Genomic DNA, 25,979 nt, shown 5'->3' on the forward strand with positions numbered 1-25,979 from the left:
GTTTCGTCGGTTACTTTCTCCGTGGATGCCTCTTGCTGCACTGTGATTCTTTGATCCTTTTTAATCAGGGCCCCCCTGTACCATCAGACCAATTACGTAACCATACAATGAATGTTGCGCCAGTTGTTGGCAAGCATTATCTTGCTCACGGCTTCCTTCTTTTGCATCTAATTAGAACCAGTCGGGAGCAAAGCGCCGGCGTTGATGGGGATCGTTAAAGGAATAATGTTAGAAGTCGAGACGAAGACGAGTGTCGTGATATTCTGTCCAGCGCAGGGCTATCCCGTGCCTTCATTTAGGTAAATTTATAATTCTTACGAAAATAAAATGTACACGTGATATTCTAACATCTGTCCTACGCGTCTTCTATAGTTAATCAATCGCACTGAATGTCGTGACTAAATCAAACACATTTCTTCATACCGTATTCATTCTTCACTCGAACAAACGTTCTTACTAACATGTCAATGCAACTTGTCGATCGCACGCGTTTCTTGACTGCATGTACATATACATGAAATTCGTAGAACCGATCGGGACGAAGGCTCCGGCGTTTACAAGCGAATTAAGGGGTGGTTGGCTGAAGAAGAGAGCGAAGTCCAGCGCCGTTCTGTCGTGCCCGGCTCAGGGGCATCCCGTGCCCAGTTTTAGGTAAACACTCGTTAATCGAATATTTTCGAACTGCTCTGCATAAACAGAGCCAGTCGGAAGCAAAGCGCCAGCGTTGACGGGTGACTTGAAGGGTGGCTGGAAAGAAAAGGCCTACGAGTCGACGGTCGTTCTGTTCTGCCCGGCGCAGGCTTATCCCGTGCCCAGTTTTAGGTAAACCTTGGTTAACGCACGCATCGTTTCATACTTTGGAAACCTCGCACAATTTTTGTGTCGTCAGAGCCCATCGGCAGCAAAGCTCCCGCGTTGATCGGCGAGATGAAACGCGGTTGGAAAGAGACCAGTACGTTATTCAGCGTGGTGTTGACGTGCCCCGCACAGGGATATCCTGTACCCAACTATAGGTAAATCGTTCGATCGTTAGTTGACGAATGGCTCGTTTGTTTTCCCGATAGAACCGGTTGGTAGCAAAGCACCGTCGATTCTCGGGGAAAAGGGAAGTCTCATGGAGAGGCACATGGGTATGCACATCGTGATTCTCTGCCAAGGGCAGGCTTACCCTGTTCCATCGTTCAGGTAAATCGCGAACTAACGAGATGTTGGTTCAAACTTTACGACCAGTTTCTTTGCGTTCCTTTTCACGCGTTTCGTTTTTTCCTGGCGAAGAACCGGTGCAAAGCAAGGCACCATCCGTAAGCGGAGACGCAAAACGATGGCAGAAGACCAAAACCTCATCGGGATTCGCGGTGCAGTGCCAAGCGCAGGGTCACCCGGTACCAGCGTTCAGGTACTCGAGTCACATAGCAGCTCGTCCTTCTTATCGATCGTTTTCGTAATTCCATTTTGCCTATCGAATAAACAAAAATCTCTGAATGCGGAGGAACGTCGCTCCCGAGCGGTAGACGTCCTCTTCTTTTTTCGCTTTCGTCGACACGAGCTCTTCGAAGCTGACAAACCTGCACGATTGTTATATTGCCAGAGCCGATGGGAGCGAAGGGGCCGAAATTCTCGAGCGACGATCGTGTGAATTCGTTCATTCGCGCCGCTGGAAGCTCGTCGACATTGCTTTGTCCCGCACAAGGGTTCCCAGTTCCGTCGTTCAGGTAAATGACAGCTCCGCTCCAGTTAGACCTCTTTGTCTCGCGTTTATTTGATCTAGAGCCCGTGGGATCCAAGGCGCCAGCCTTTCAGAGCGACGCGAAAAGCGTCACCTATGTCAGAGCCGCGAAATCCTCGGTCGCGCTCACGTGTTCCGCTCAGGCATCGCCACCTCCGACTCACAGGTAATCTTTTGCTTGCTTTTTTCTTTTCTCTTCTTGATCTTTTCGCGTTTCGCGAGTACGAGGCGGCGCGGTGGCACGTTCACGCGGGGCGAGCATTTTGAGCGTTAATAAAGAAATGTCGTTTGTTACGTTTTATGAACGTCAGAGCCGGCAGGTCGGGTGTCACCAAAATTCCCGAAATCAGCAAAATCCGACTCGTTCGAGATGGCAAATGGTGCTGAGCTCAGTTTACTATGCGACGCCCAGGCATTCCCTGCTCCCACGTTTAGGTCAGTGAACTAATCTTCGTTTGTCCATTCACCGGTTCTCTTAATTTGGCACTTGTGTAGAGCCTGTAAACGGTGCCAAACCCAGAGTCGCGTCCACTGCCAAGTACGACGTTCTCGCCAGTTACGTGGCCACGCCAGTAACGATGCTTTGCCCGGCGCAGGGTCACCCTCTTCCAGCTTATAGGTATTTATCGACGATCTCTTAAGAGATATCGTTTCTCCACATTCAGAGCCCGTGAGCGGCGCTGCGCCCAAAGTGCCACCCACAGCTAAGATAACGGTCTTCTCTCTGCCGGTGCAAAAGGCCACGGCCCTGTTGTGTCAGGCTCAGGCGCATCCACTGCCGATCTTCAGGTATGCTCGAACGAGCAAAAGAGAGGAAGTCTTCGATCGCGGTTCGCGATTATTCTTGGCAGTTTCTTCGGTCGACTTGTTAGGGCGATAGACTACGGAACGCGAGAGAAACGTGAAGATATAGATTGATCCGATGGCGTTGAATGTTTTGCTCGTTTTGCTTTCTAGAGCCGGTCGGAAGTAGTCCTCCTCGATTGCCGCCTAGATCGAAATTCGACGGATTGGCAAAAGTCCAGGGCCAAGCTTTGACGTTACTGTGCGAGGCTCAGGCCAGTCCTCCGCCTTTGTACAGGTGAGCAACGTCGTTCGGTACTCCTTCGTATTCCATACTAGCCTTTGTCGATCGGTCTTTATCTTCACGTCCATCGTTTTCTTTGGGACATGATCACGTGCCGTGCATCGATGACGCGTTCGACAACGACGACAAGCGACATATCCCCGTACCCAATTATTACAGAGCCACGGGGTAGTGTGCGCCCAAACGTACGAGACAAGGAAATGAACGGGCTGAAGTGGGACATCCTAGTCGATCGAACGGTGGGTCTGCCGTGTCCTGTTCAAGGTTTTCCAGCCCCCACGTTCAGGTACGGTCACGTGTATGAACGTAAACGAGGGGCCTCGAGCTCGTTCCAGGCGGTGGCGATCCTGCTCGGGTACTCAGCCTTTTTCTCCATCGTTTCCTCGCATCGTTTCGCGTGGTCGGAGATGAAAATCGCGAGCCACGCGCCGAATTAGTCGCGTTCTCTTGCCGCTTACAGAGCCGACAGGTAACGTCGCGCCGCGTATAGCCGGTGAACGTTACGAGGGTGGCAAGCTCGTCGACGTTCCAAGGACATTGGTGGTGGCTCTGGACTGCTCGATTCAGGGATTTCCTGTCCCAGTGACAAGGTACTTCTCTTTCGTTCTCGGGAACACGTTACGATCGCGTTTCAGAGGGCACAACCAAGATAGCTCCGCGTTTTTCGGGCAAGAAAGTCGAAAGGGAAGTGGTTTTGGCTGCTAGGGGTCAGGATATCGCGTTGACTCACGCGCTGCAGGGATTTCCCGAACCTTTGACAAGGTAGACACCACCGATTATCTCGCGGTTTCCCTATCGTTCCCCCCCGCTGGTTTCCAAAGTTGTCGTCGTCGTCGTCGATGAGTCGAGTCAGTTGATGTCTGTGCGTTTCGCGAGGCATGTTACCCGGTCGAGGAGCTTGTTCTCAAGGTAAGTAGCATGAAACGTTTAAGTATAGTCTACTCAAGGTACTAACCGTTGGAGAGAAGGACGAGGTACGTAATGTGCGTGTTTAAATCTTCGCGAGAAGGGGGTCTCACGTGTGTGTACCAATCGATCGAAGCATTAACTGAATGGTAATAGGAGTACCAAGTTGATCGCAAGTTCCACTGAGAGAATCGATATGCACTAAGAGCCTCTTTCTCGCAGAGTCTCTTTGTAACGATCGACGAATTAAATGAAACGAATCTAATTACGAATAAGTGTAGCAAAGAATGAAACGAATGAGGACGACTTAGTTATTCTGGGCAATGAATGATATCCTTCCAGAACCGTCCGGTCGTACTGCCCCAAAAGGGACTGGAGACGGCCTTAATAAGTACCGCGGGGTAGAGGGCGAGTCTCTGGCGCTGGCGTGTGCGGCACAAGGCTTTCCTGCCCCGATCTCTAGGTACACACAATTCCGTATAGCTTCTCTTTTTTTTCTTTTGTTTGGTCGTTTGGTCTTGCTCCGCAGAGCACGGATCCTATTTTCGAAGCGTTCCATCCTTACCCTCTACCCCGTGTCGGGTGGCGGTACCGCAAAAATCCAAGAAGTCGGACGTTCGACAGAGGCAGAACGAGAGAGGCGAAGTATAAGAGACAAATAAGATACAAGAGGCAGACACGAATTGCCGTAAAGCATAAGAGATAAGGGGAATGAAAACAAAGGTAGCCTCGAGTGAGAATAATAATAAAAAAAAAAAGAAAATACGAACAAAGAACAAAACAAAGAGAGAACGAAAAGAGAAAAGCAAGGGAAAAAGTGAGTGGGCAGAGCATGCATAGCGATGATCCAAGATCCCAACGCCGGCCACTCTCGTAAACTATCTATATAGGAACGGCAGACGAGCTTAGAATAGAGAAGAAGGATGATTATAGGGCGATTTTTGTTGTTGTAAGAGACCGATTTCTTTACTCGTGATTTGCCCGTGCCACAACTCGTCTCGTTCAACTTTAACGCATCTTGCATTTTGTTCTCGATTTAAGCTGAACGTGATCGTGTCTCTTAGATAGTTACAAAGCGAAAAAACAGGGAAAATCGACGATAAATCTTCGTTAAGAAGGAAGAAAGAAAAAAAAGAAAGAAACGAAAATTGTGTATCCCGTATCCGGGGCCAATCGGACATGTTGGTTTTCAGTGCCAACTGGAACCCCGTGGCGCAACCCCACGAGATAGGTGACGGAAGCGCGACTCTGAAAAGGATGCGGGCCCTCTTCTCCTTCGGTAACCTCGGTGCTGATCCGGGTGGTCCGAGAGGGTGTCACCCGATCAATGGGGCGAACAATGTTGCCCAGCACCTGCACACCTCCAATAAGTCCCACGATATCTGGCTGGTAAGTCCTCGCCACCTTCGTGCTTCCGTTCATCCGTTCGTGTATTTCACTGTCCCACACCCTCTCTTTCTCTCACTTGCCAGGATTGCGCGTCATGATTCGTGTAGTATGTCTCGCGCGTTGTCCACTTGCACAATTGTCACACGTCGTGTCGCTCGATTGTCACCGCCTTCCTGAACCTCTTTCTTGTTCGTCTTCCCAACTTCGTTCCAGATCCAATTCCTACGTTTACGGGAACAAGTTTCCCGTGATTCGCTGTACATTATTCACACACGAGTGGTGTGGAAGCTTATTTTGATTTCGTTAAGCAGTTTTTAACACGATCCATCCCGATCTTGGAGTAGATTTTTCTTAATTTTAACCCGGTCGTCCGTTTCTTTCTGTTGTTAAGTTCTTTCGCCTCTAATCCATTCCGGTGATCGTAAATTGTCAGTCAACACGTGGCGAAGATCGAGAGTAAGGACGACGCACACAGCGTGTCCCAGTTACGTTCTTGACTCCACGGCGATCGCCTTCTCACTTTCTCCCTTAGGCATACGATATATATTTCGGCTCTGAGGTCTCGGCGTGTGTGTACGGGCTACGAAACCGATGCTTCTCTTGCGCATTTTTTGTTTTTCGGCCGTAACGAAGTTGTCGCTGCCAGCCTTCATTCCCTCCGTTTCCCAACCTGCTCTGCTTTACGGCCGCTATTTACGCTCCAGCTGTTGTTGAAGCTCTCTTTTTCATTAAGTTTGCGTACTCGTGTCGTAGCGAGACACGCGCTAATGAGCCATCAGTAGAGACAGAAGCCCGCGCCCAGAGACGCCCAAAGCCCTGCCTATATGGAAAATGGAAAATAAAAGCAGCATGGAACGAAGCGAACAGAAACGTCGCGTATCGACCTGGTCGTACCTCGTGTCGATCTTCGCTGGTATGCATTCTTCGCCAACATCACGCGATCGCGTTTCTTCCCATTCACACGGATCGAACGTTTCGACCTTTGAACAAGCAAAATGTTTCCATTGGCTTCGTTTCATCTCTTTCATTTTGTATGAGAATCGATCCGCCACGAAAGCGCCTCGTTCCAGCAGCCGACTTGCGAAAACAATCCCCTTTCATCCTGTCGTTTCAGATGGTACAAGTTCATCGAAGGCTCCTCTCGTCGTCAACCTGTCCAACTCAATGAGCGCGTTCGTCAAGTTAGCGGAACACTGATCATTCGCGAGGCTCGCGTCGAAGATTCTGGCAAATATCTGTGCATCGTGAACAACTCCGTCGGCGGTGAAAGCGTGGAGACCGTGTTGACTGTAACAGCACCATTGGCAGCGGAAATCGAACCTAACACACAGACTATCGACTTTGGAAGACCAGCTACTTTCACGTGCAACGTCAGAGGAAATCCGATCAAGACTATCTCCTGGCTGAAGGATGGCAAACCTCTTGGACTGGAAGAACCCGTGCTCAGAATCGACAGCGTCAAGAAGGAAGATAAGGGAATGTACCAGTGTTTTGTTAGAAACGATCAAGAAAGCGCCCAGGCAACCGCTGAACTGAAACTTGGTGGACGATGTGAGTTTTGGTTCTAAGGAATTCGAGTCTATGGCTCGTAGTTCACATTTTTAAGAGGCCGTTTTGATTGCAAATGTTTTTACATCCACAGTCGAACCCCCGCAGATTCGCCAGGCCTTCGCCGAGGAGACTCTTCAACCTGGACCCAGCATGTTCCTCAAGTGTGTCGCCAGCGGAAACCCAACTCCTGAGATTACCTGGGAACTCGATGGCAAACGGCTATCCAACACTGAAAGGCTTCAAGTAGGACAATACGTTACGGTGAACGGCGACGTGGTTTCTCATTTGAACATCTCCAGCATTCATACAAACGACGGTGGACTCTACAAATGCATTGCCGCTTCAAAGGTAAGAAGAGTCACTTTCTCCCTTTGAAGAAATAAAGAAGAACGAAGGGTGGTAATGATGGGATAATTTGGTGATTACAGGTTGGATCCGCTGAACATTCTGCGCGTCTCAATGTCTATGGCCTGCCCTTTATTCGTCACATGGACAAAAAGGCTATCGTTGCTGGTGAAACTCTTCGCGTGACCTGTCCAGTAGCCGGATATCCGATCGAAAGCATCGTATGGGAGAGAGACACCAGAGTTTTGCCGATCAACAGGAAACAGAAGGTCTTCCCTAATGGCACGCTTATCATTGAGAACGTCGAGAGAATGAGCGATCAGGCTACTTACACCTGTGTTGCACGCAACGCTCAAGGCTACAGCGCAAGGGGAACATTAGAAGTTCAAGTTATGGGTAAGTTCCAAGTTTCTTTATCTATCTTTAGGATCGATTTCGCCAACTTCGATTGTCGCGTGTAGTTGAATTACGAGTAATCACGAAATTTGAACAGAGACACGATAGTATGACGAGTAAATGTTTCGATCACACGTTTTCAAGATATACGATATAAAATATTTTGTTTATTACGAATTAAGATTTATTTTAATTTTTTTTTAATGTAAAGAAGCAGATCGTATAATCGCGAGCAGTCGGTAAAGCGTATCGGAATTCTGCGTAAAACGTTATTTTCAGGTGATGAGAGACGATTTGACGAACGTTATGTACGATAGCGTTCGACGTTGTCTTACAACTCTAATGACGACTCTTTCAGCGAATCCTGGCATTTGTCGATGATGTCGATAAAGGCTAAATTAGGTGCAATCGAGTATCTCGGCCGAAAATCGAGAATCGTGAGAACTGTGTAACATAGAACCGTGAAAAAAAGCCGGTGGATCGCGATTCGAGAATTGTCGCATACGGACACGGACGCGGACACGCACACGGACGACGACCTCGTTGCAGATTTCACGAACACTTTAATCGCACGTAAAATGGGAACGTCTCGAAAAGAGGCACGAGCGCTTTCGTTGGAATGTGGGAAGTTGGTATGGCGGTGGCCAACGATCGACCGTAAGAAATCTAGTGCATTCTTGTCAGAATTGTTCTCTCTTCGCGCGTCCACCACGCATAGCAACCGCTGCTCCACAGAGTACCGTGTCTCTGAACGTATATTAACAGCCAATGGGTTGGCTTCGTCGACGCCAATCGTTTTCCATCGTTTGCTATCGATCGATCTACGCTTTCCATGTAAACGAATTTTTGTTGTTTGCCGTTTTGTAAATTAAAAGAACCATGAAGCGAAGCCAACCCATCGACGTATACACGTCAGTACACGTGACGTACGACACGTACATAATCACGTACATACGCTCGCGACCTGTCATTACACGTCCATACATCGATCCTCCACCCTCAGTGCCGCCCACGATACAGCAGTTCTCGTTCACGAAGCTACCCATGAACGCTGGAGAATTCGCAAACCTGCAGTGTATCGTACCGACCGGTGACCTGCCTTTGAACATACGTTGGAGCTATCCCGGAGAAGAGATGGGCGGTTCCTCCGGCGTACTTGCGAAGAAGGTCGCGGATCGCGTTAGCATGCTCATGATCTCAATCATCACCGCGAGACACGCGGGGCAGTACGTTTGCACCGCTGAAAACGCGGCTGGAACTGTGTCCCATTCGACCACACTCACCGTTAATGGTTCGGGACTATCATCCGTTCCTAGAGAAATATGATACACTTTCTCGTGTTTATTTTTTCTTCTTCTTTCGTTTCGTTCGTTTTCTGCACAATCCTGGCAAAAAGCACCGTAGCGAAGTCCCTCTTTGTATCCTGGCCTGTGATCTCCTGCATTGAGAATTCCAACGTTTTCCTCTGACTGAAACGTTCGCTTTCGAGAGACTTAGAACGCTATCGTTGTTTCACGATACGGACGACGATCATTGCGCCGCAATCAGATCCATAGGACTGTGTGCATGCGATGAGACCCGATTCTAATTGTACGATGACTTCAGTTGGCCCGCAGCTTCTACCGATCGCTTTCAATGCCGAGGTCGCCAACTCGGGAGACTCCGTGTCCGTACCTTGCTCGATCTTGAAGGGCGATATGCCCATGGATATATCGTGGGCGTTCAACGGCGTGCCGATCGACACGTCGAAAGACGCTAGTATCACTATCACGAGAATCAGCAAACACCTGAGCACCCTTATCATCGACGGCGTCTCTGCAAGACACGCCGGAGAGTACGCCTGCTCGGCATCGAATCTCGCCGGTTCCGTCAGTCGATCGGCAACCTTAACGGTGAACGGTACGATTTCCACTTCAACCCTCGCCACCCTTTTCCCTTTCTCTGTATTCTTGCGAGCTATGCTTTCACTATGACAGACTATTCCTCGCATTTTTCCATTTTACAACCAGTTTCCACCATGAAAAACCCTTCTCCCATTGCGTGTCAGCGTTAACTCCACCGCCATACCAACCCTAACGTCGCGTCGCGTCGTTTAAACAACTAGAATCGATGGTAGAAGCGTTGCACGCGAATCGACACTCGTTCCTCCTCGCTTCGACTCTTCTAGTCATGTTTTCCAGTTGCTCCGCTGATACTACCCTTTGCATTCGGCGACGAGCCCGCCAGCTGGGGCGAATTAGTCTCCGTGACATGCTCCGTGGCGAAGGGCGATCAGCCTCTCGAGATATCTTGGGCGTTTAACGGGACTCCGATCGACAGCCACCACGGATCCGACGTCGTCATAGGGAGTACGAACAAGAAAAACAGCGTCCTAACTATCGAGTCGGTCGCGGCAAGACACGCTGGAGAATATACTTGTTCCGCGTCGAATCGCGCTGGCGCTACCACACACTCGTCTCAGCTAACTGTAAACGGTACATGTGTACGACCCCTTCGCACGTAACCGAACACATCTTTGCGTTCCTTCGTTGTCATCGTCTTCTTTTCCTCCTACTAAGGCATTCGTTCTTCTCCTTCCGTCTATCCTTCTCGATCGTTTCCGCTTATAACCGTTAACCGTCCTTTCTTACGTCCTTTCGTACGATCGACGCTCGGATCTGTAAATACGCGGCTGCGAGCGGAGCTTCCCGTTAGGGGGATGCAATGTTCGTCTCATAGGCGGCATCCAGAGAACGCGTCCCTCTTCGAACCCATTCTGACTCTGTTTGTTTCTCACGCCTCTACCTTTCGTCCATGCTGCCGTGTCGCTCACGCAGTCGCGCCACAGATCCTCCAGTTCTCTTTCGGCGACGATCCGCTCAACTCCGGCGAGATGCTGTCGGTCTCTTGCACGATCGTCAAAGGCGACTTCCCGGTGAATTTGACGTGGACGTTCGACGACAGCCCGATAGACTCGAGCAGACCGGACATTAATATCATAATTAATAAGAGGGTCAGCTTCTTGAGCATCGACAGTGTGGCGGCGAGGCATGCTGGAAGATACAAGTGCATCGCGTCTAATGCCGCCGGATCCGACAGTCACACCGCCGTGCTCTCGGTCAACGGTATCCCCCTCGACTATACGAATTTACTAACTTTGCGATTATAAACGGCCTATTAAAGGGCGCGCCGACCATTCAAGGGGAGATCGATCGGTACCGCGGATATATAGCGAGAAAAGTTTCGACCAATGTGGGTCGTTCTTTTTTAAAGTACGCTCCACTTTCGCCGGATGAACTTTTACGTTTAAAACGTTGATCGTTCTACGAACTTTGCCGCTAATTTCTTTTCTCGTTTTAATTATATTTTTACTACAACATTTGCCTCGAATAATCGGTCGGCGCGTTTTTCAATAGCTTTGTACACTCTCAGTATCTTCTCTCGTAACTTCTTGTTTTCCGCAGTAATCTTCATAGTGTAATAATGTTTATCAGAAGACCACTGCCGTCGTCGTGCCGATGATCGAACGATGTGCGAACGAATGTCTCGATCCTCGCGTACGAAGGCAAGGTAAGATTATCGTCAGAGACGACGGCAGGTAAGGACACGGCCCATCCCGCAGATACAGCGAGACGATGGTCCATGTTTCTTTCACTTGTTTTCGTATTGCTTTTTTTACAGTTCTGTCTACTGTTTTCTATCCACCTCCTTTAAATCTCCCCGAACACCTCGTAGCCGTTCTAGTCTACGCACCGTCATCCTCGATCAAAACGACAGCTCCAACGCGTCGTTCGTGGTACGCGATTGTTTTCGCGCTTCGATCAACCGGGATGTAAGAACTCCGAACCTGTGTCCTGCTCCGGAAGCTCCTACGCGTGATTCAAAGGTTGTTTGTAACTTGCAGTAGGACCGCAGTTAGCGCCGTTCACGTTCGGTGACGAGGCTGCCAACGCGGGAGATATGGCCACCGTTCAGTGCGCCGTGATCAAAGGCGATTTGCCTGTGAAGATCGTGTGGTCACTGAACGGTAGGTCTATCGATGTCGGACGCGTGTCCGGTGACCACAGTTACGACATTCCTGACATCGTCGTGACCAGAAGTAGTAAACGGATCAGCACCCTGTCGATAGACTCGGTAGCCGCAAGACATGCGGGCGACTACTCGTGCACCGCGATCAACGCAGCCGGATCCGCTACGCACACGTCGGTTCTGTCAGTGAACGGTACGCTTTGATGAATTTAGGACGATTGGGTGAACCGATTGGGTGATTGGTCGGCCGTGTACTACACCGGGGGTATGCGTCATCGATCTCGTAGGTGCCACTGAGGATGGAGGTGAACGTCGAGAGATAAATTCTTCGTGTCAACATCTTACGGTTCTTTCCTCGTGTCGTGAAACGTTCTTTAAGGAGTTCGATAATTATCTCGTCGTACATCTATATTAAGGACGGTCGCGTATTTTTTTTTTTCATCGAACGATATGTGTACATCGATACGTTCGACCTATCCATCTAGCGTTGTTATCACGTCGACAGTACCGCCACGCATTGCCCCGTTCGAAATGGCCGACAAGGCTGTGAATTGGGGCGATTCCGTATCGGCTGTCTGCACCGTAGTCAACGGGGATTCCCCGCTCGAGATCAGCTGGGCGTTGAACGGTATGCCCATCGACGAGAGTCATCGGATATCCGTCACTACCACGAAAAGGAACAGCCTGCTGTCCATAGATTCAGCCAGTCCGAGTCACGCGGGAATGTATACTTGCGTTGCCTCGAACGCAGCCGGTGCCACCAGCTATTCGGCGGAATTGACAGTGAATGGTACCTACAGTAGACACACCCGAAACAGATATAGAGAAACCTTGATTTTCATCCCCTTTTAATCCTCTCGTTCATCGCAATCCCACGTACCGCTTCCGCTATCTCGTATCGTGGCGAGCGATCGAAGGGGTCGCGTGAACTCATTCCAGCAACGTTCGTTTTCTCACGAACCACGGAAACTGGTAAAGTACTCGGTTACAGTCGCACCGCAGATAGCTCCGTTCGTAATCACCGAGGAGCCGGCGAATTGGGGCGACTCGATTTCCGTGGTGTGCGCCATCCTCAAGGGTGATTTACCAATCGAGATCACGTGGGCTCTGAACGGCGAACCAATCGGCCGTGATCGTTCGGATATTAACATTGTGGCAACCACGCGAAAGAATAGCATCCTCAGCATCGAGTCCGTGGCCGCGAGACACGCGGGAGAGTACACGTGTTCGGCGTCCAACAAAGCTGGAGCGACCAGTCATTCGGCTACCCTGGCTGTCAATGGTACTTTTCCTCAACAGAGATGTTCTCCGATACATTTCCCTCATTTGCACTCCTTGACTGTCATCACTGTTTCCTCGCTGCCTCCCAGTCGGTGTCGGTGGTTGAGGCTTGGAATTTCTCTCGAACGAAACGTATCGATCCTCTAACGAATGATATCCAAAATTTAGATCTCCGACCGGTACTGCTACACGTGGTTATAAATTGGTAATCGAGTCGTGGTACTCGAGGACGATAGAGAACGAAACAATTAGACAATTAAGGATTCTTTATTCCTCTTAGTTGCTCCCGAGATAGCTCCGTTCGTGATCAGTGAGAAACCAGCAAACTGGGGAGACACGGTCACCGCAACCTGCACCATGTTGAAGGGTGATTCTCCGATTCAGATCGAATGGGCTCTCAATGGTGAACCGATCTCCCACGATTATTCCGATATATCGATCGCGACCAGCCGGCGTGTCAGTTTGCTGACGATAGACGCCGTGACGGCGAGTCACGCCGGGGAATATACCTGCATGGCCAGCAATGCCGCCGGTGGAACGAGTTTCACCGCGACTTTGGCCGTGAATGGTACAATACGTGTTCCTTACTCCCCATTCAGTTTGCTTTATTTTCTCGATGCATGCACGATACTCGGTCAGATAGCTTCCCTCTGTATCCGATTTCCGTTTCCATCGTCGACTGTTTCAATCATCGTACCCTTCCTAATTCCTCTGGTTGCTTTTTCTTTATTTCAAAAAAGGATTACATCGTTGTCATTGATCAGATATCCTGCTGATAAATTCGTCACTCTTAGGAAGGGTCGTTCCATTTGTCACTCGCTTTATACGAAGAATTAAACATCTCTGGCATATTATGCTGACCGCAGTTGCACCGGAACTCGTGCCATTCGTGATCGGAGAGGGACCAGCGAATTGGGGGGACACCGTCACCGCAACGTGCACGGTACTGAAAGGGGATCACCCGATCCAGATCGAGTGGGCCCTGAACGGCGAGCCGATTTCGCGTAACCATTACGATATATCGATAGTAAATACCAGCAAGCGTGTCAGCGTATTGACGATCGACGCTGTGACAGCCAGACACGCGGGAGAATACACGTGTTCTGTCAGCAATGCAGCCGGTGGAACGAGTTATTCCGCATCTCTCGCTGTGAACGGTACAATGACATCCCGTATTTTCTCTTCTTCCATTCCTCTCTAGTCTCACTGTTTTCTTTTCGTTTCATGCATGCACGCAACCTTCTATCGCCCTTACACGTTCTCTTCCATCCAACCTGTCGAAGAGAAGAGGAGATTCGTCGCATCGTGTATCACATGTATCGTTGATATCACGCACGCGTTGCTTTCGTTTATCGAATGAATTCTTCATCGGTGTTCCAACGAGACCGCAACAGGAATTATCGATCTGTTTCGCTTCGACGCGATGGCTCGGTCGTATAACCGTTCTCGCGAGGTGAAGCGTCTGTAAGCCTCTAGCAAACATTCACGGGATCGTGACGCAGCTGGTTGTATCGACAGCCATTAATCAGCGTGCCGTGGTCCATGAATGCTAAACAAAGTTTCCATGTCCTTGTAGTTACGCCGCATATAGGGCCATTCTCGATCAGTGACGGACCAGCTAACTCGGGCGACATGGTCTCGGCTACCTGTTCGATAATGAAAGGCGACTTTCCGGTAGAGATCGTTTGGAAGTTTAACGATAGGGTGATAGGTTTCAACGATCCGGACATTACTATCACGAGGATCAATAAACATATGAGCGCACTGAGCATCGAGTCCGTGGCAGCGAGACACGCGGGCGAGTATACGTGCGTCGCGACGAACAGAGCTGGAAACGTCAGCCACTCGACGACTCTGGCCGTGAACGGTACCTATCTAAACAGCACGCTTGCACGTCAAAACTCGTTTTGCACATAAGCCTCGCCTATAAGATATCGAAACAATTGCTATATCGTTGCACTTGTCGTATCTATCGGTAATCCTCCGCCTTTTGTCCGTTTCCTTGAAACCCTGTGTTTACCTGTGTTTTCCCGTACGAGTAAGAACGAGAGAACGAAGAAACCGGCGACTAGACGAAAGATGCATATTCCCACGTCGAATTTCGCGATCGGTTAACACCTTTGCGGCGCTCGTTTCTCAGTTGCACCGCAGATCTTTCCATTTACATTTGGCGACGAGCCGGTGAACTCGGGTGAAGCGATCTCGGCGACCTGCTCGATCCTGAAGGGAGACTTCCCGATGGACATATCCTGGGCGTTCAACGGCGTGTCGATCGATCCCGAGAGAACCGATCAGTACACGATCACGAAGAGCAAGCGGCTGAGCGTGTTGGCGATCGATGCCGTGGCCGCAAGACACGCGGGAGAGTACACTTGCACCGCGTCGAACAAAGCTGGAGCCTCGAGCCATACGGCGATGTTAGCTGTGAACGGTAATACGCACGCATATGTGTAGACCGGCGCACGTCTGTTCAGACTTTCTTTCGTTTAGACGACGGGAAAGCTGGGACCTTCCCTTTTCATCCCTCCACTCATCTACCTGTATTCAGCCGCTTATTCAGATCCGTCCTATGTATCGTCGTGTGTACACGGGGGACGTTGGGGCAGTTTCGCCACTAAAACTCGCGATCTCGCCACGAACGATTAAACAGCTAGGAGATTGGACGATCGATCGATTCGCCGACAGAATCGTATCAATTCCTGTGGTCGTTAATTAGGTTAACGCGGACGATTATGAGATTCTCGGTGTCGCATGCTCATCGATCTTGCGCAAACGTTTCAGTCGCGCCACAGATCGCGCCATTTACGATCAGCGACGAACCCGCGAATTGGGGAGAAGCAGTTTCGGCGGTTTGCACCGTTGTGAAAGGTGACCTACCTATCGAAGTAGCGTGGGCTTTGAACGGAGAGCCTATCACTAACAAGAATCACGGTGATATCACGATACAAAGCACTGGAAAGCGAGTCAGTCTGATGACCATCGAAGCCGTGAGTGGCAGACATGCTGGGGAATATACTTGCACAGCCTCGAACGCAGCTGGAGCGACGAGCTATTCGGCTACCTTGGCCGTCAATGGTACAGAAATGCACGAAACCGTTCCATGAGCTGTGTCATGCAATAGATACGAACGAAACTGCTATTATTCCCATTCACTAGCACGCGTCCGTGAAAACTTCGAGACTATCTCCTTTCTCCTGACTTAACGTGAAAGCCACTCCCGTCCTGTCTCCACCCGTACCTTTTCTTAAACTTCTTTTTATCATTTCTTTCCTGGTTTTCCTACATTTGTGTAACGTGGACTTACAAGACTGACCGAGACGAATATCCGTGAATCGAAAAGAACTGAAATGGCTATCGGATATTGTTTCTAGTCGCTCCACAGATCGCGCCATTCTCTGTCAACGAAGAACCGGCCAATTGGGGTGAACAAATTTCAACAGTATGTAGCATCTTGAAAGGTGACCCACCTATCGAGATACGGTGGAGTTTGAACGGGGAACCGATTACACGCGCTAGCCATCCAGATATAACCGTCACGAAAAGCGGGAAAAAGACTTCGCTTCTAATCATCGAGTCCGTCACCGCGCACCACGCAGGCGAATATACTTGCGTTGCGAGCAACTTGGTGGGATCCGTCAGCCGTTCGGCAGTATTATCGGTGAACGGTACTACGCAATTATACCATTAAGGCATCTCGCACGATCTCCCATCGAAACTTTCCCAAAGTTGATCCTCAACCCTTGCTATTACACGCGTGAGACCGCATTGTCTTCGGTCCCTTTGTTTTTATTTTTCTCGTGGACATAAATTCTCATATCGGCTCGCAAGAGATCGTCACGCTTTCAAATTCCTCCATCGACAGTTTCTATGTGGTTGTTCGTCTCATAGTCTCTCCGCAGATCGCGCCGATCTCCTTTGGCGACGAGCCCGTGAACGCCGGAGACTTGGTTTCCGTACAGTGCGTGGTGACCAAAGGCGACTCTCCTCTGGAGATCACTTGGACTTTCGATAACCAGCAAATCAGATCCGATCGAATGGACGTGATCGTGTCTAACTCCGGGAAACGCGTCAAGCAACTGACAATCGAGTCCGTAGCTGCGAGACATGCCGGAGAATACACCTGCGTTGCTTCGAATGCGGCTGGATCGACCTCACATTCGGCCAAATTGGACGTCAACGGTACACGCTTGTCGACGAAACTTCCACACCCTGATATTCCCCGTCTCTGTTTCCCTAGTGCCGACTAAACTCTTTCCGTCCATTCCTGGCATCCTCCTATCGATATTACTCGGCGTTTTTCTATTTTTCGTTTCGCTTGTTTTTCTCGTTTTCTCGGTTTTACCGTATTTTTTGGTGTTTCGTTTTAGTTGATTTTCTTCTTCTGTCGAACATCGTCTGTCTGCCGTGTGAATTAGACGATGCAAGGAAGCGAGACACGTAATTCGCGAACAAAGTAATTCGAGCGATGTGAATGCGAATCGCGAGAGAGTGAGAAAGAGGAAGAGAGAGAATATTCTTCTTTGATCGGGAAGCTATGTGCACGGTTGCGTGACCGTGGCACTGCTGGCACAGGCTGACCGTGACGCGGCGGCCAACGCAGACTTTTGTTCCTTTCAGTCTTTTTCTCTTTCCAGTCATTCCGAAATTATTGCCGTTCACGTTCGGCGAAAAACCGCTTAACTCGGGTCAAGTAGTAACGGTACCGTGCGCCGTGGTCGAGGGCGATCAACCCTTGAAGCTTCGCTGGACCTTAAACGGTCATGCGATTTCGCCACACTCTGGAATCTCAATCGTGGATCTCGGCGGACGGGGTGCCATACTCAGCATAGGATCCGTCCAGGCGACACACGCTGGAACGTACACGTGTATCGCGGAAAACCTTGCCGGAAGGCACGAGCTCTCGGCCGATCTGATTGTCAACGGTGCTTAAAAATCAAAGATCTATACCAATAAGATAGATCTTGTTCGAAAGTCGCACACCTATGTTCTTGTCTTGTTCCTTTGAAGAATATCCAGCTTCCTTCGACCACTTCTCCAGTAGCAGTACATTTTTCCTTGCTTGTGTAACGTTAAGAAAACCTGTCCATTTTTTTCTACTTTCTTGCTTTCATTTTCTTTTTCGGGATTAAATTTATCTTTACATACGTTCATTTCTATTTTTCTTCCGGACTCACGAACAACACGAAGACAAGTTTTTGCATCAGCCACGGCCAACTCGAAATCCAAGGATAATCGCGTTCGAAATCGTTTCGTTAAAAACCGCGATCGACTTGAAACAAGCCTTGTGTCACGGAACCCGTGGCCGAATTCTCGTCGCGGTTAAATAATTCCCGTTAAAACGAAACGTCTATTTTCTCCCGTTCCTTCGTTTGTATCTGTGCCTGACTCTGGAGTCAATCTGTCTCTATCTCTCGGCAGTCGCTCCGCATGTGCAGCCGTTCTCGTTCGACGAGGCCAACTCCGGCGATCTGATAATCGTCCATTGCGCGGTTGTAAAGGGGGACACGCCGATTTCGCTCAAGTGGTTGTTCGAGGGACGCCATTTAGAAGTAGGCGACGGAGTGGGTATCACCGCGTTGGGGGATAGAGTGTCCGCTCTGACGATCCCCGCAGTCAGGGGAGAGCACGCCGGGGAGTATGCTTGCGTCGCCGATAATCCAGCCGGTCGTGCTAGGCACAGCGCCCATCTCAAAGTGAATGGTACAAAAAAACGAGACATCATGCACGTAATTCATGGTATTCAGCAGAAATCAGAGCGAACGTGTGGTATATCCGAAACAATTGGAAACCGGCATGATGTTGTGATCCAGCCGTATATGACGCGTAGCCCGTTGGAACGCCGTTGCTATACGTTTTTTCGTGTTACGTTACGTTACGCTGTTATTCGGGCCGAAAAACGGAACGATGTTTTTTTATTATCTGAATTAATTATCCGCTCTTGCGTGATTCGTAGTTCGAGTAGTAGTCGTGTATATATTATATATTTGAAAGAGAACTAAGCAAAGTTTCTACCACTGTCTGCTGTTGATTGTTGTAATAGCGTACATATATTGAATATGTTTTTTGGAAAGTCTACATTTGCTCCACTGTCTCCATTCTCTTTCTTTCTTACATTATAATTATCATCCCGCATCGTTTGTTTCGAAGCATCATCGTTTAGGTAGGTCGCTCAGCCGAGTGTAGCTTTTGGACACCACAGTCCCACTCTCGTTATCCTTGGGCTACCATGATCAAAGGTAATTTGTCCATAGTTCAGGACGAGCTAAAGTTTCCCCTTCATTCCCAGGTCCAGTTCTCTTTCTCGTTTTTTCCTTCTGAACACTTACACGCACACTTATACACACACGCATACACATACATACACACATATTCACAAACATACACGCTGTGTCACTTTCTCTTTCCGTTTCGCTGTTACTCTCTTTTGTTTCTCTGGCTGGCTCATTCTCGATCCTCCTCTTCTCATCCTCCGTGATTCATCATCGGTTAACGACCATCATTCGCACAGAGAGAGAAACGAAAAGTTTCGCTGGCGCACGAAGCTAAAGTTTCGACTCGATCGTTCTCCGTAACGATGTAATAGAAACGCGGTAAAGTAGGTTCCGATGCAGAAAGGGAGAAGGACTACCGAGAGATCGGATGAAAGACGAGAGTCGTGAGAGTCTGTCGCGAATCATAGGGAATAATCGACGAACCGATGAAAGTCGACGATGAATATGACCACGAGATGGACCACGGTCCAGTCCAACGAATCGGGATCGCAGGGAACTTTGGACCGCAGGAAGCGTGTACCGTGGATCTAGCTAGAGACTATCATTCCAGTCTTGCCACGGATCAATCCGTTCGATTTTGGGGATCAACCGATTTATGCGGGGCAGGCTGCTCAATTGGCGTGCATGGTGCTGGTGGGTGACACTCCGATCGATATTTCCTGGACCCACAAGGACCAGCCACTGTCACAATTCATGGGATACAACGTCGGGAAACTCGGCCCACGGACGAGTATCTTGCTGATCGAGCCGGTAACACCGGAGCACGCTGGACGTTACACGTGTATCGCCAGCAATCCGTCTGGGAAAGCGATGCACGAGGCGACATTGCGAGTTCATGGTTAGGGCCAGAGTAATGTGGGATCATTGAATGATATACTAATGATTGAACGATGATTAAATAACTCGGAATGAAAAGCAACCGCGTCGGAAGCCCGTGAGAGTATATGATTGCAGGCTTGATTGATGCATCTTCGTCGTTGCCGAAGCTGTCGTGTTTCCTTGGCGAAAAGCTTTCTGGATTTCAGTTCTCAGCGGAAGAGTTTGACACCACAGCGTGTTGCTTTCGTCACCGGGGACGACACTCTCGCTCTTTCTAAATGTTTCTTTACTTTTACCATTATCTTCTACCATTTATTCTACGTTTTTGTTCATTGTTTCTGGACCCGCCTATGTTTTTCAGCCGAGTAGCAAACGCAAAAGTTACGCCCAAATTCTTACGTGTTCCCCCCCAGCAAATTGGTTGAGCTTGACCCGCATCGTATTTGTGGCTAAGTATCTCGCCTCGTTTGATTACCTTGTCTCGTTGTCATGCTCATCGTCGCTAATTTCTTCGACGACACTTTTCGTTGGCTTTCGAATTGTTTTCTCGCCGCGCGATTACAAATCCAGGCACGTGATTAGGTTACACATCAATATTCGTTCTCATACGCGACTCTAATCGCGTTACATACTTCATTTAATCATTCTCATTTATCAATACCGAATGATAATCGGTGGATCGTCGCGATCTTTCAGCGATCATCTAGGTCCCAGCGATCGAGCTGTGTATTTTTCGTGATCACATTCGAGTGTCGATTTATTATACCTCACCGTACCCCCGTCGCGCTACAACGTGTCCTTGTTCCAAGATGACCGACCGACCATCCAATCACCCATGAAAATCACCCTTTCAACCTGTGCCTCGTCAACCTATGGAAAAGTACCTTTTCTACCTTTTCACCTCCGCCCTGCCTCTCACCACACGTCTCGCCTCGTTCATTTTTTACATGCATTCGTAGTGGTAGCTAATATATCTTTTAATACGCATGCGATTTTTCCTTAGACTATAACACGTAGATTATTTTTCAAGCGGTGCAGCATGATGAACCGTGCTCGAGTATCATAGTCACAGTAATTATACGTAGTGTTCCTTGCACGAGCGCTGTGAGCTCCTTCAGAGCCGCAACCATATTCTTTTCTATCTGCCTGTTTCACCTATCTTTCTGTTCGTGCTGTAGTCACCCGCATAATCATTTTGAATTCCCGCATGTCGAACTTTTGCAATGTTGTCGCAGTTGCGGGGGCGAGTCGCGTTTCGTTCAGCATGCCACGAAACTGACTGTCGTGATCTTTGGTTTTATTTTTATTAAATCGATAAAAAGAAATACACGTGATTCGAGATTCGAAACAGTTGTCGACTATCGGTTGCAAAGTATCGGAATGTCCGATAGAAATTATGGAAACCCAAGATCACGATGCGACTGACTCCCGGATTAACTGCCGATATGGTGGATGCGCCGGGAGGACATTTGAATAACTTTGTTGTTCTATAACAGTACCTCCTCGCTGGATTCTGGAACCCACCGATAAGGCATTTGCTCAAGGCTCTGATGCACGTGTTGAATGTAAAGCTGATGGTTTCCCCAAGCCCCAGGTCACATGGAAGAAAGCTGCTGGTAAATATATTCGCCTCGACGACTATTATCATTACTTTTCCTCTGTCGATACCTTTATGACAAATTGTATTTTCTATTTTACAGGAGATACACCGGGCGATTATACCGATTTGAAACTGAGCAACCCAGATATCAGCGTTGAGGATGGAACTCTGTCAATCAATAATATTCAGAAGACGAACGAGGGCTATTATCTGTGCGAGGCTGTAAATGGAATTGGCGCAGGACTTTCGGCTGTTATCTTCATCTCGGTTCAGGGTAACACACTATTCGCGATTATCTTTCTCTTACTTCTTTTAATTCCGTTAATAATTTTTATATCGCTTCAATCGCAGCTCCACCCCACTTTGAGATCAAACTGAAGAACCAGACCGCACGACGTGGAGAACCTGCTGTACTGCAATGCGAGGCTCAAGGCGAAAAACCAATTGGTATTTTATGGAACATGAACAACAAGAGACTGGACCCGAAGAGCGATTCTCGTTACACCATCCGCGAAGAGATTTTGGCTAACGGCGTACTGTCTGACCTGAGCATCAAGAGAACTGAGAGAAGCGACTCTGCCCTTTTCACCTGCGTTGCCACCAATGCCTTTGGAAGCGATGACACCAGCATCAACATGATTGTACAAGGTACGAATTGATTTGCACAAATTCAACGTCTGCCTAACTTCTCGCATATCGATGGAAGTAGTAAAAGAACTTGATGAAATTTCCTTGATTTTTGAATTCCAGAGGTTCCTGAAGTACCATACGGCCTGAAGGTATTAGACAAATCCGGACGATCGGTTCAATTATCCTGGGCAGCACCATACGACGGAAACAGCCCCATAAAACGCTATGTCATTGAATACAAAATCAGCAAAGGCTCTTGGGAAACTGACATTGACAGAGTACTGGTACCCGGATCGCAACAGAACGTAGCTGGCGTTTTCAACCTGAGACCTGCCACCACATATCACCTGAGAATTGTTGCTGAGAATGAAATTGGTGCATCCGACCCGTCTGATACCGTTACGATTATCACTGCCGAGGAAGCTCCTAGCGGCCCACCAACCTCTGTTCGCGTTGACGCTCTTGACCAGCACACTCTTAAGGTAACTTAAGTTTCTTATAGCTGATAAATATTTAAATAACAAAGTATATTTTGATCGAGACTGTCGATTTCATTCGATTAGGTAACATGGAAACCACCCCCACGCGAAGACTGGAATGGTGAGATTCTTGGATACTACGTTGGCTACAAACTCTCTTCCTCCTCTGACTACATTTACGAAACCGTTGACTTCTCGAAGGAAGATGGAAAGGAACACCACTTGCAAATCATGAATCTGAAGACCTACACTCAATACAGCGTTGTTGTTCAAGCATTTAACAAAGTTGGATCGGGACCAATGAGCGAGGAACGAAGACAACACACCGCCGAAGGAGTACCTGAACAACCCCCTCATGACACTACTTGCACCACCTTGACTTCCCAGACCATCAGAGTTTCCTGGATGTCACCGCCTCTTAGCGCCGCCAATGGAGTCATCACCGGATACAAGGTAGATAAAGGATTACACTCTGATTAAGTGTCTTTGTGTGTGTTGTGGCGATATTTACGATTCTCTTTCGCAGGTTATTTACGGACCATCTGACACCTGGTACGATGAGAACACCAAGGACACCAAGATCACCTCCTCCAGCGAGACCATCTTACACGGACTGAAGAAATACACCAACTACACTATGCAGGTTCTGGCTTTTACTTCTGGCGGCGATGGAGTTAAATCTGCACCTATTCACTGCCAAACGGAACAAGACGGTAAGTGATGCCTGATAGAAGTAAATTTACAACAAATTGTAACTGGTATCTGAAACGTGCTCTATTCTCTTTCCTATAGCCCCTGAAGCACCTATCGCGATCAAGGCTCTGGTTATGTCAGCTGAATCGATTCTTGTCTCGTGGCGCCCACCAAGCCAACCGAATGGAGTTATCACCCAGTATATCGTTTACACCAAGGCAGACAACGCAGAGGAACCAACTAGCCAGAAAGTACCACCGAATCAACTGACTCACGAGGCATCTGGATTGGACAAACAACGCAGATATGACTTCTGGGTAACTGCTAGTACCAACATTGGCGAAGGAGAGGCTTCAAAGATCGTGGCATTGGCACCAAGCGTTCGAGGTACTCTTCAATTTTCTATTGTTTAAATTTTAGCCATTTGTGGTAAACTAATTTGATCGTGATAAACTAACTTTCCAGTACCGGCAAAGATCGCATCGTTTGACGACAAATTCACTGCTACCTACAAGGAAGATGTTAAATTACCCTGCCTGGCTGTTGGAGTACCTGCACCGGAAGTTACATGGAAAGTACGTGGCGCCGTTCTTCAATCTAGCGACAGACTGCGACAACTGCCCGAGGGATCTCTGTTCATCAAGGAAGTCGATCGTACCGATGCTGGAGAATACTCTTGCTATGTCGAGAACTCGTTTGGCCATGATACAGTTACTCACCAACTGATCGTTCACGGTGAGTGATATCTTAGGACCTCAGATGGGATTCGATGGGATTCGAGAACGAATGATTGATATAAGACGACGTTTCGTAGCTCCCCCACACTCACCGCAAGTTACTCTTACTGCTACGACCACCAACTCGTTGACGATGAAACTGAGACCTCACCCTGCCGATAATGCTCCGATCCATGGATACACGATTCACTACAAACCTGAATTCGGCGACTGGGAAACTGCACAAATCAGCTCTACTGCTCAGAAATATACTCTTGAAAATCTGTGGTGTGGCTCAAGATACCAGATTTACGTTACTGCATATAACGGGTAATAATCTAGACCTGCATGAATAAAACTGTCGTGGAGCGAGGCTCACTTGTCATTCCCTTAGAATTGGAACCGGCGATCCTTCTGACATGCTCAACACACGTACCAAGGGCTCGAAACCGATCATTCCCGAAGCGGCCAGATTCATCGAAGTTTCCACGAATAGCATCACCCTGCATCTGAGCGCCTGGTCCGACGGTGGCTGCCCAATGCTCTACTTCGTCGTCGAACACAAGAAGAAGTAAGGAAAATTGTATAGAAGAGACTCTTTGAGTTTGATGAAAATTTAAACGCCCTTTGACGCGATTCAGGCACCAACAGGAATGGAATCAAGTCTCGAACAATGTAAAACCCGGTGGAAACTTTGTCGTTTTGGATTTGGACCCTGCTAGCTGGTATCACTTGCGCGTTACTGCTCACAATAATGCTGGTTTCGCTGTAGCCGAGTATGAATTCGCGACACTGACCGTAACCGGAGGTAAGAGGATTCAAACGGCAGCGGCACACTCGTCGCCGGTGCTAATGGTGGCTGGATTGAATGGTCGCCATATTTTTTGTTCCAGGCACCATTGCACCGGCCCGAGAGCTACCTGATGTGAACGGTGGTGGCAACGACGAAGATCCGATGAAAATTTTCATGGCTAACTTAAATCTGGTCGTACCCGTGGTAGCAGCTATTCTTGTTATAATCGTTGCCGTCATCGTGATCTGCGTTCTCAGAGGAAAGGGTCATGGTGGTGATAAAGGTAATATTCGTCTTTTTTATTGTTTTAACAAACAGGTACGATCGCACCCCCCGTACGCAACAATGGCAACGACAACACGGATGTCAGGCGTTATTTCCCCTGGTTACCTAGCTGGCTCGACGTGAACGTTGTGGTGCCGGTGGGAGCTACGGTTGTTGTGATTATTGTAGGCATAGTTGTGATTTGCGTCGCGCTGTCTAGGAGAACTCGAGGTCCGGAACAAACACGGCTGCGAGGTATCTCATCAGCCGACGAGAAATATTACGAAGGACAATGTATACCAATTTTTTTTTATTATTTTATCTTGCTATGAGAACATAAATGGAAGTTTATCAGAAGGATAATTTGTAAGTAAAAGAAAAGTTTAATCGATTCAATGGAAATGACGTTAACGATGGAACTAGTCCGAGATGTACGGAGAAATTATTTTTCTGATAATCGATCCAAATCGAATACCAAATGCTCGATATTGTCGAACTTTCGGGTGGCATTTGTATCGTTGGTTCTTTTAGACGATGTGGTATATCAGCAAACTGGAGTTGGCGGAGCTACCCTTGACAAACGCAGGCCCGATCTTCGCGACGAACTTGGATACATTGCCCCACCGAATCGCAAACTGCCCCCTGTTCCTGGCTCAAATTATAACACCTGCGATCGCATCAAGCGAGGTACAGTGATAAGTAAGCCACAACTGCCTACAATATGATTTCTAGCTAAATTCCAATTATTGTCTAGATGTTGTCGCATCGGCACGATAGTGTTACCGTTATTTTTATTTTACGTGACACACGATCGAATCGCACAGGTGACACGATTTTAGACCTCACCATCGTCAGACAAATCGGCGTGCCGATACGTCGTTGATAAACCTCACTCACACACACACATATACACGTCCAGACACATTATTTATATACGCGTTGATTATAGTCAATGCCAGTTGTTTTATTGTTTGCCTCGCTTCAAAATGTTTTTTCTCTACACCTAATCGATATGTATGTCCCA

General features: G+C 48.5%; 1 protein-coding gene across 50 annotated transcripts in view; it reads left to right on the plus strand.

The window, feature by feature from the left end:
* LOC100649765 (Down syndrome cell adhesion molecule-like protein Dscam2) overlaps positions 1-25,979 on the plus strand; it is a 56,176-nt gene that overhangs the window by 24,254 nt on the left and 5,943 nt on the right. For 14 of the 50 annotated variants that reach the window (XM_048404997.1, XM_048404999.1, XM_048404979.1 and 11 more), the window contains exons 8-24: positions 6,223-6,659; positions 6,751-7,007; positions 7,088-7,400; positions 11,284-11,601; positions 21,277-21,396; positions 21,481-21,654; positions 21,732-22,028; positions 22,131-22,492; positions 22,574-22,942; positions 23,016-23,202; positions 23,282-23,569; positions 23,648-23,917; positions 23,997-24,228; positions 24,293-24,469; positions 24,540-24,706; positions 25,010-25,249; positions 25,487-25,654. In XM_048404997.1, coding sequence (XP_048260954.1) covers positions 6,223-6,659; positions 6,751-7,007; positions 7,088-7,400; positions 11,284-11,601; positions 21,277-21,396; positions 21,481-21,654; positions 21,732-22,028; positions 22,131-22,492; positions 22,574-22,942; positions 23,016-23,202; positions 23,282-23,569; positions 23,648-23,917; positions 23,997-24,228; positions 24,293-24,469; positions 24,540-24,706; positions 25,010-25,249; positions 25,487-25,654 — 4,376 coding nt within the window. Of the gene's footprint in view, positions 1-175; positions 300-527; positions 652-889; positions 1,014-1,064; positions 1,186-1,768; positions 1,893-2,037; positions 2,162-2,972; positions 3,100-3,273; positions 3,404-4,061; positions 4,183-6,222; positions 6,660-6,750; positions 7,008-7,087; positions 7,401-8,403; positions 8,692-9,005; positions 9,300-9,580; positions 9,875-10,216; positions 10,505-11,283; positions 11,602-11,913; positions 12,199-12,399; positions 12,691-12,969; positions 13,258-13,555; positions 13,847-15,470; positions 15,765-16,060; positions 16,355-16,577; positions 16,869-17,323; positions 17,612-18,107; positions 18,390-21,276; positions 21,397-21,480; positions 21,655-21,731; positions 22,029-22,130; positions 22,493-22,573; positions 22,943-23,015; positions 23,203-23,281; positions 23,570-23,647; positions 23,918-23,996; positions 24,229-24,292; positions 24,470-24,539; positions 24,707-24,791; positions 24,975-25,009; positions 25,250-25,486; positions 25,655-25,979 lie in introns of all 50 variants that reach the window. The other 36 variants (XM_048404998.1, XM_048404987.1, XM_048405023.1 and 33 more) reach the window with 29 other exon arrangements.

Source organism: Bombus terrestris, chromosome 4 (genome assembly GCF_910591885.1).
Source record: "Bombus terrestris chromosome 4, iyBomTerr1.2, whole genome shotgun sequence".
Taxonomy (NCBI): domain Eukaryota; kingdom Metazoa; phylum Arthropoda; class Insecta; order Hymenoptera; family Apidae; genus Bombus; species Bombus terrestris.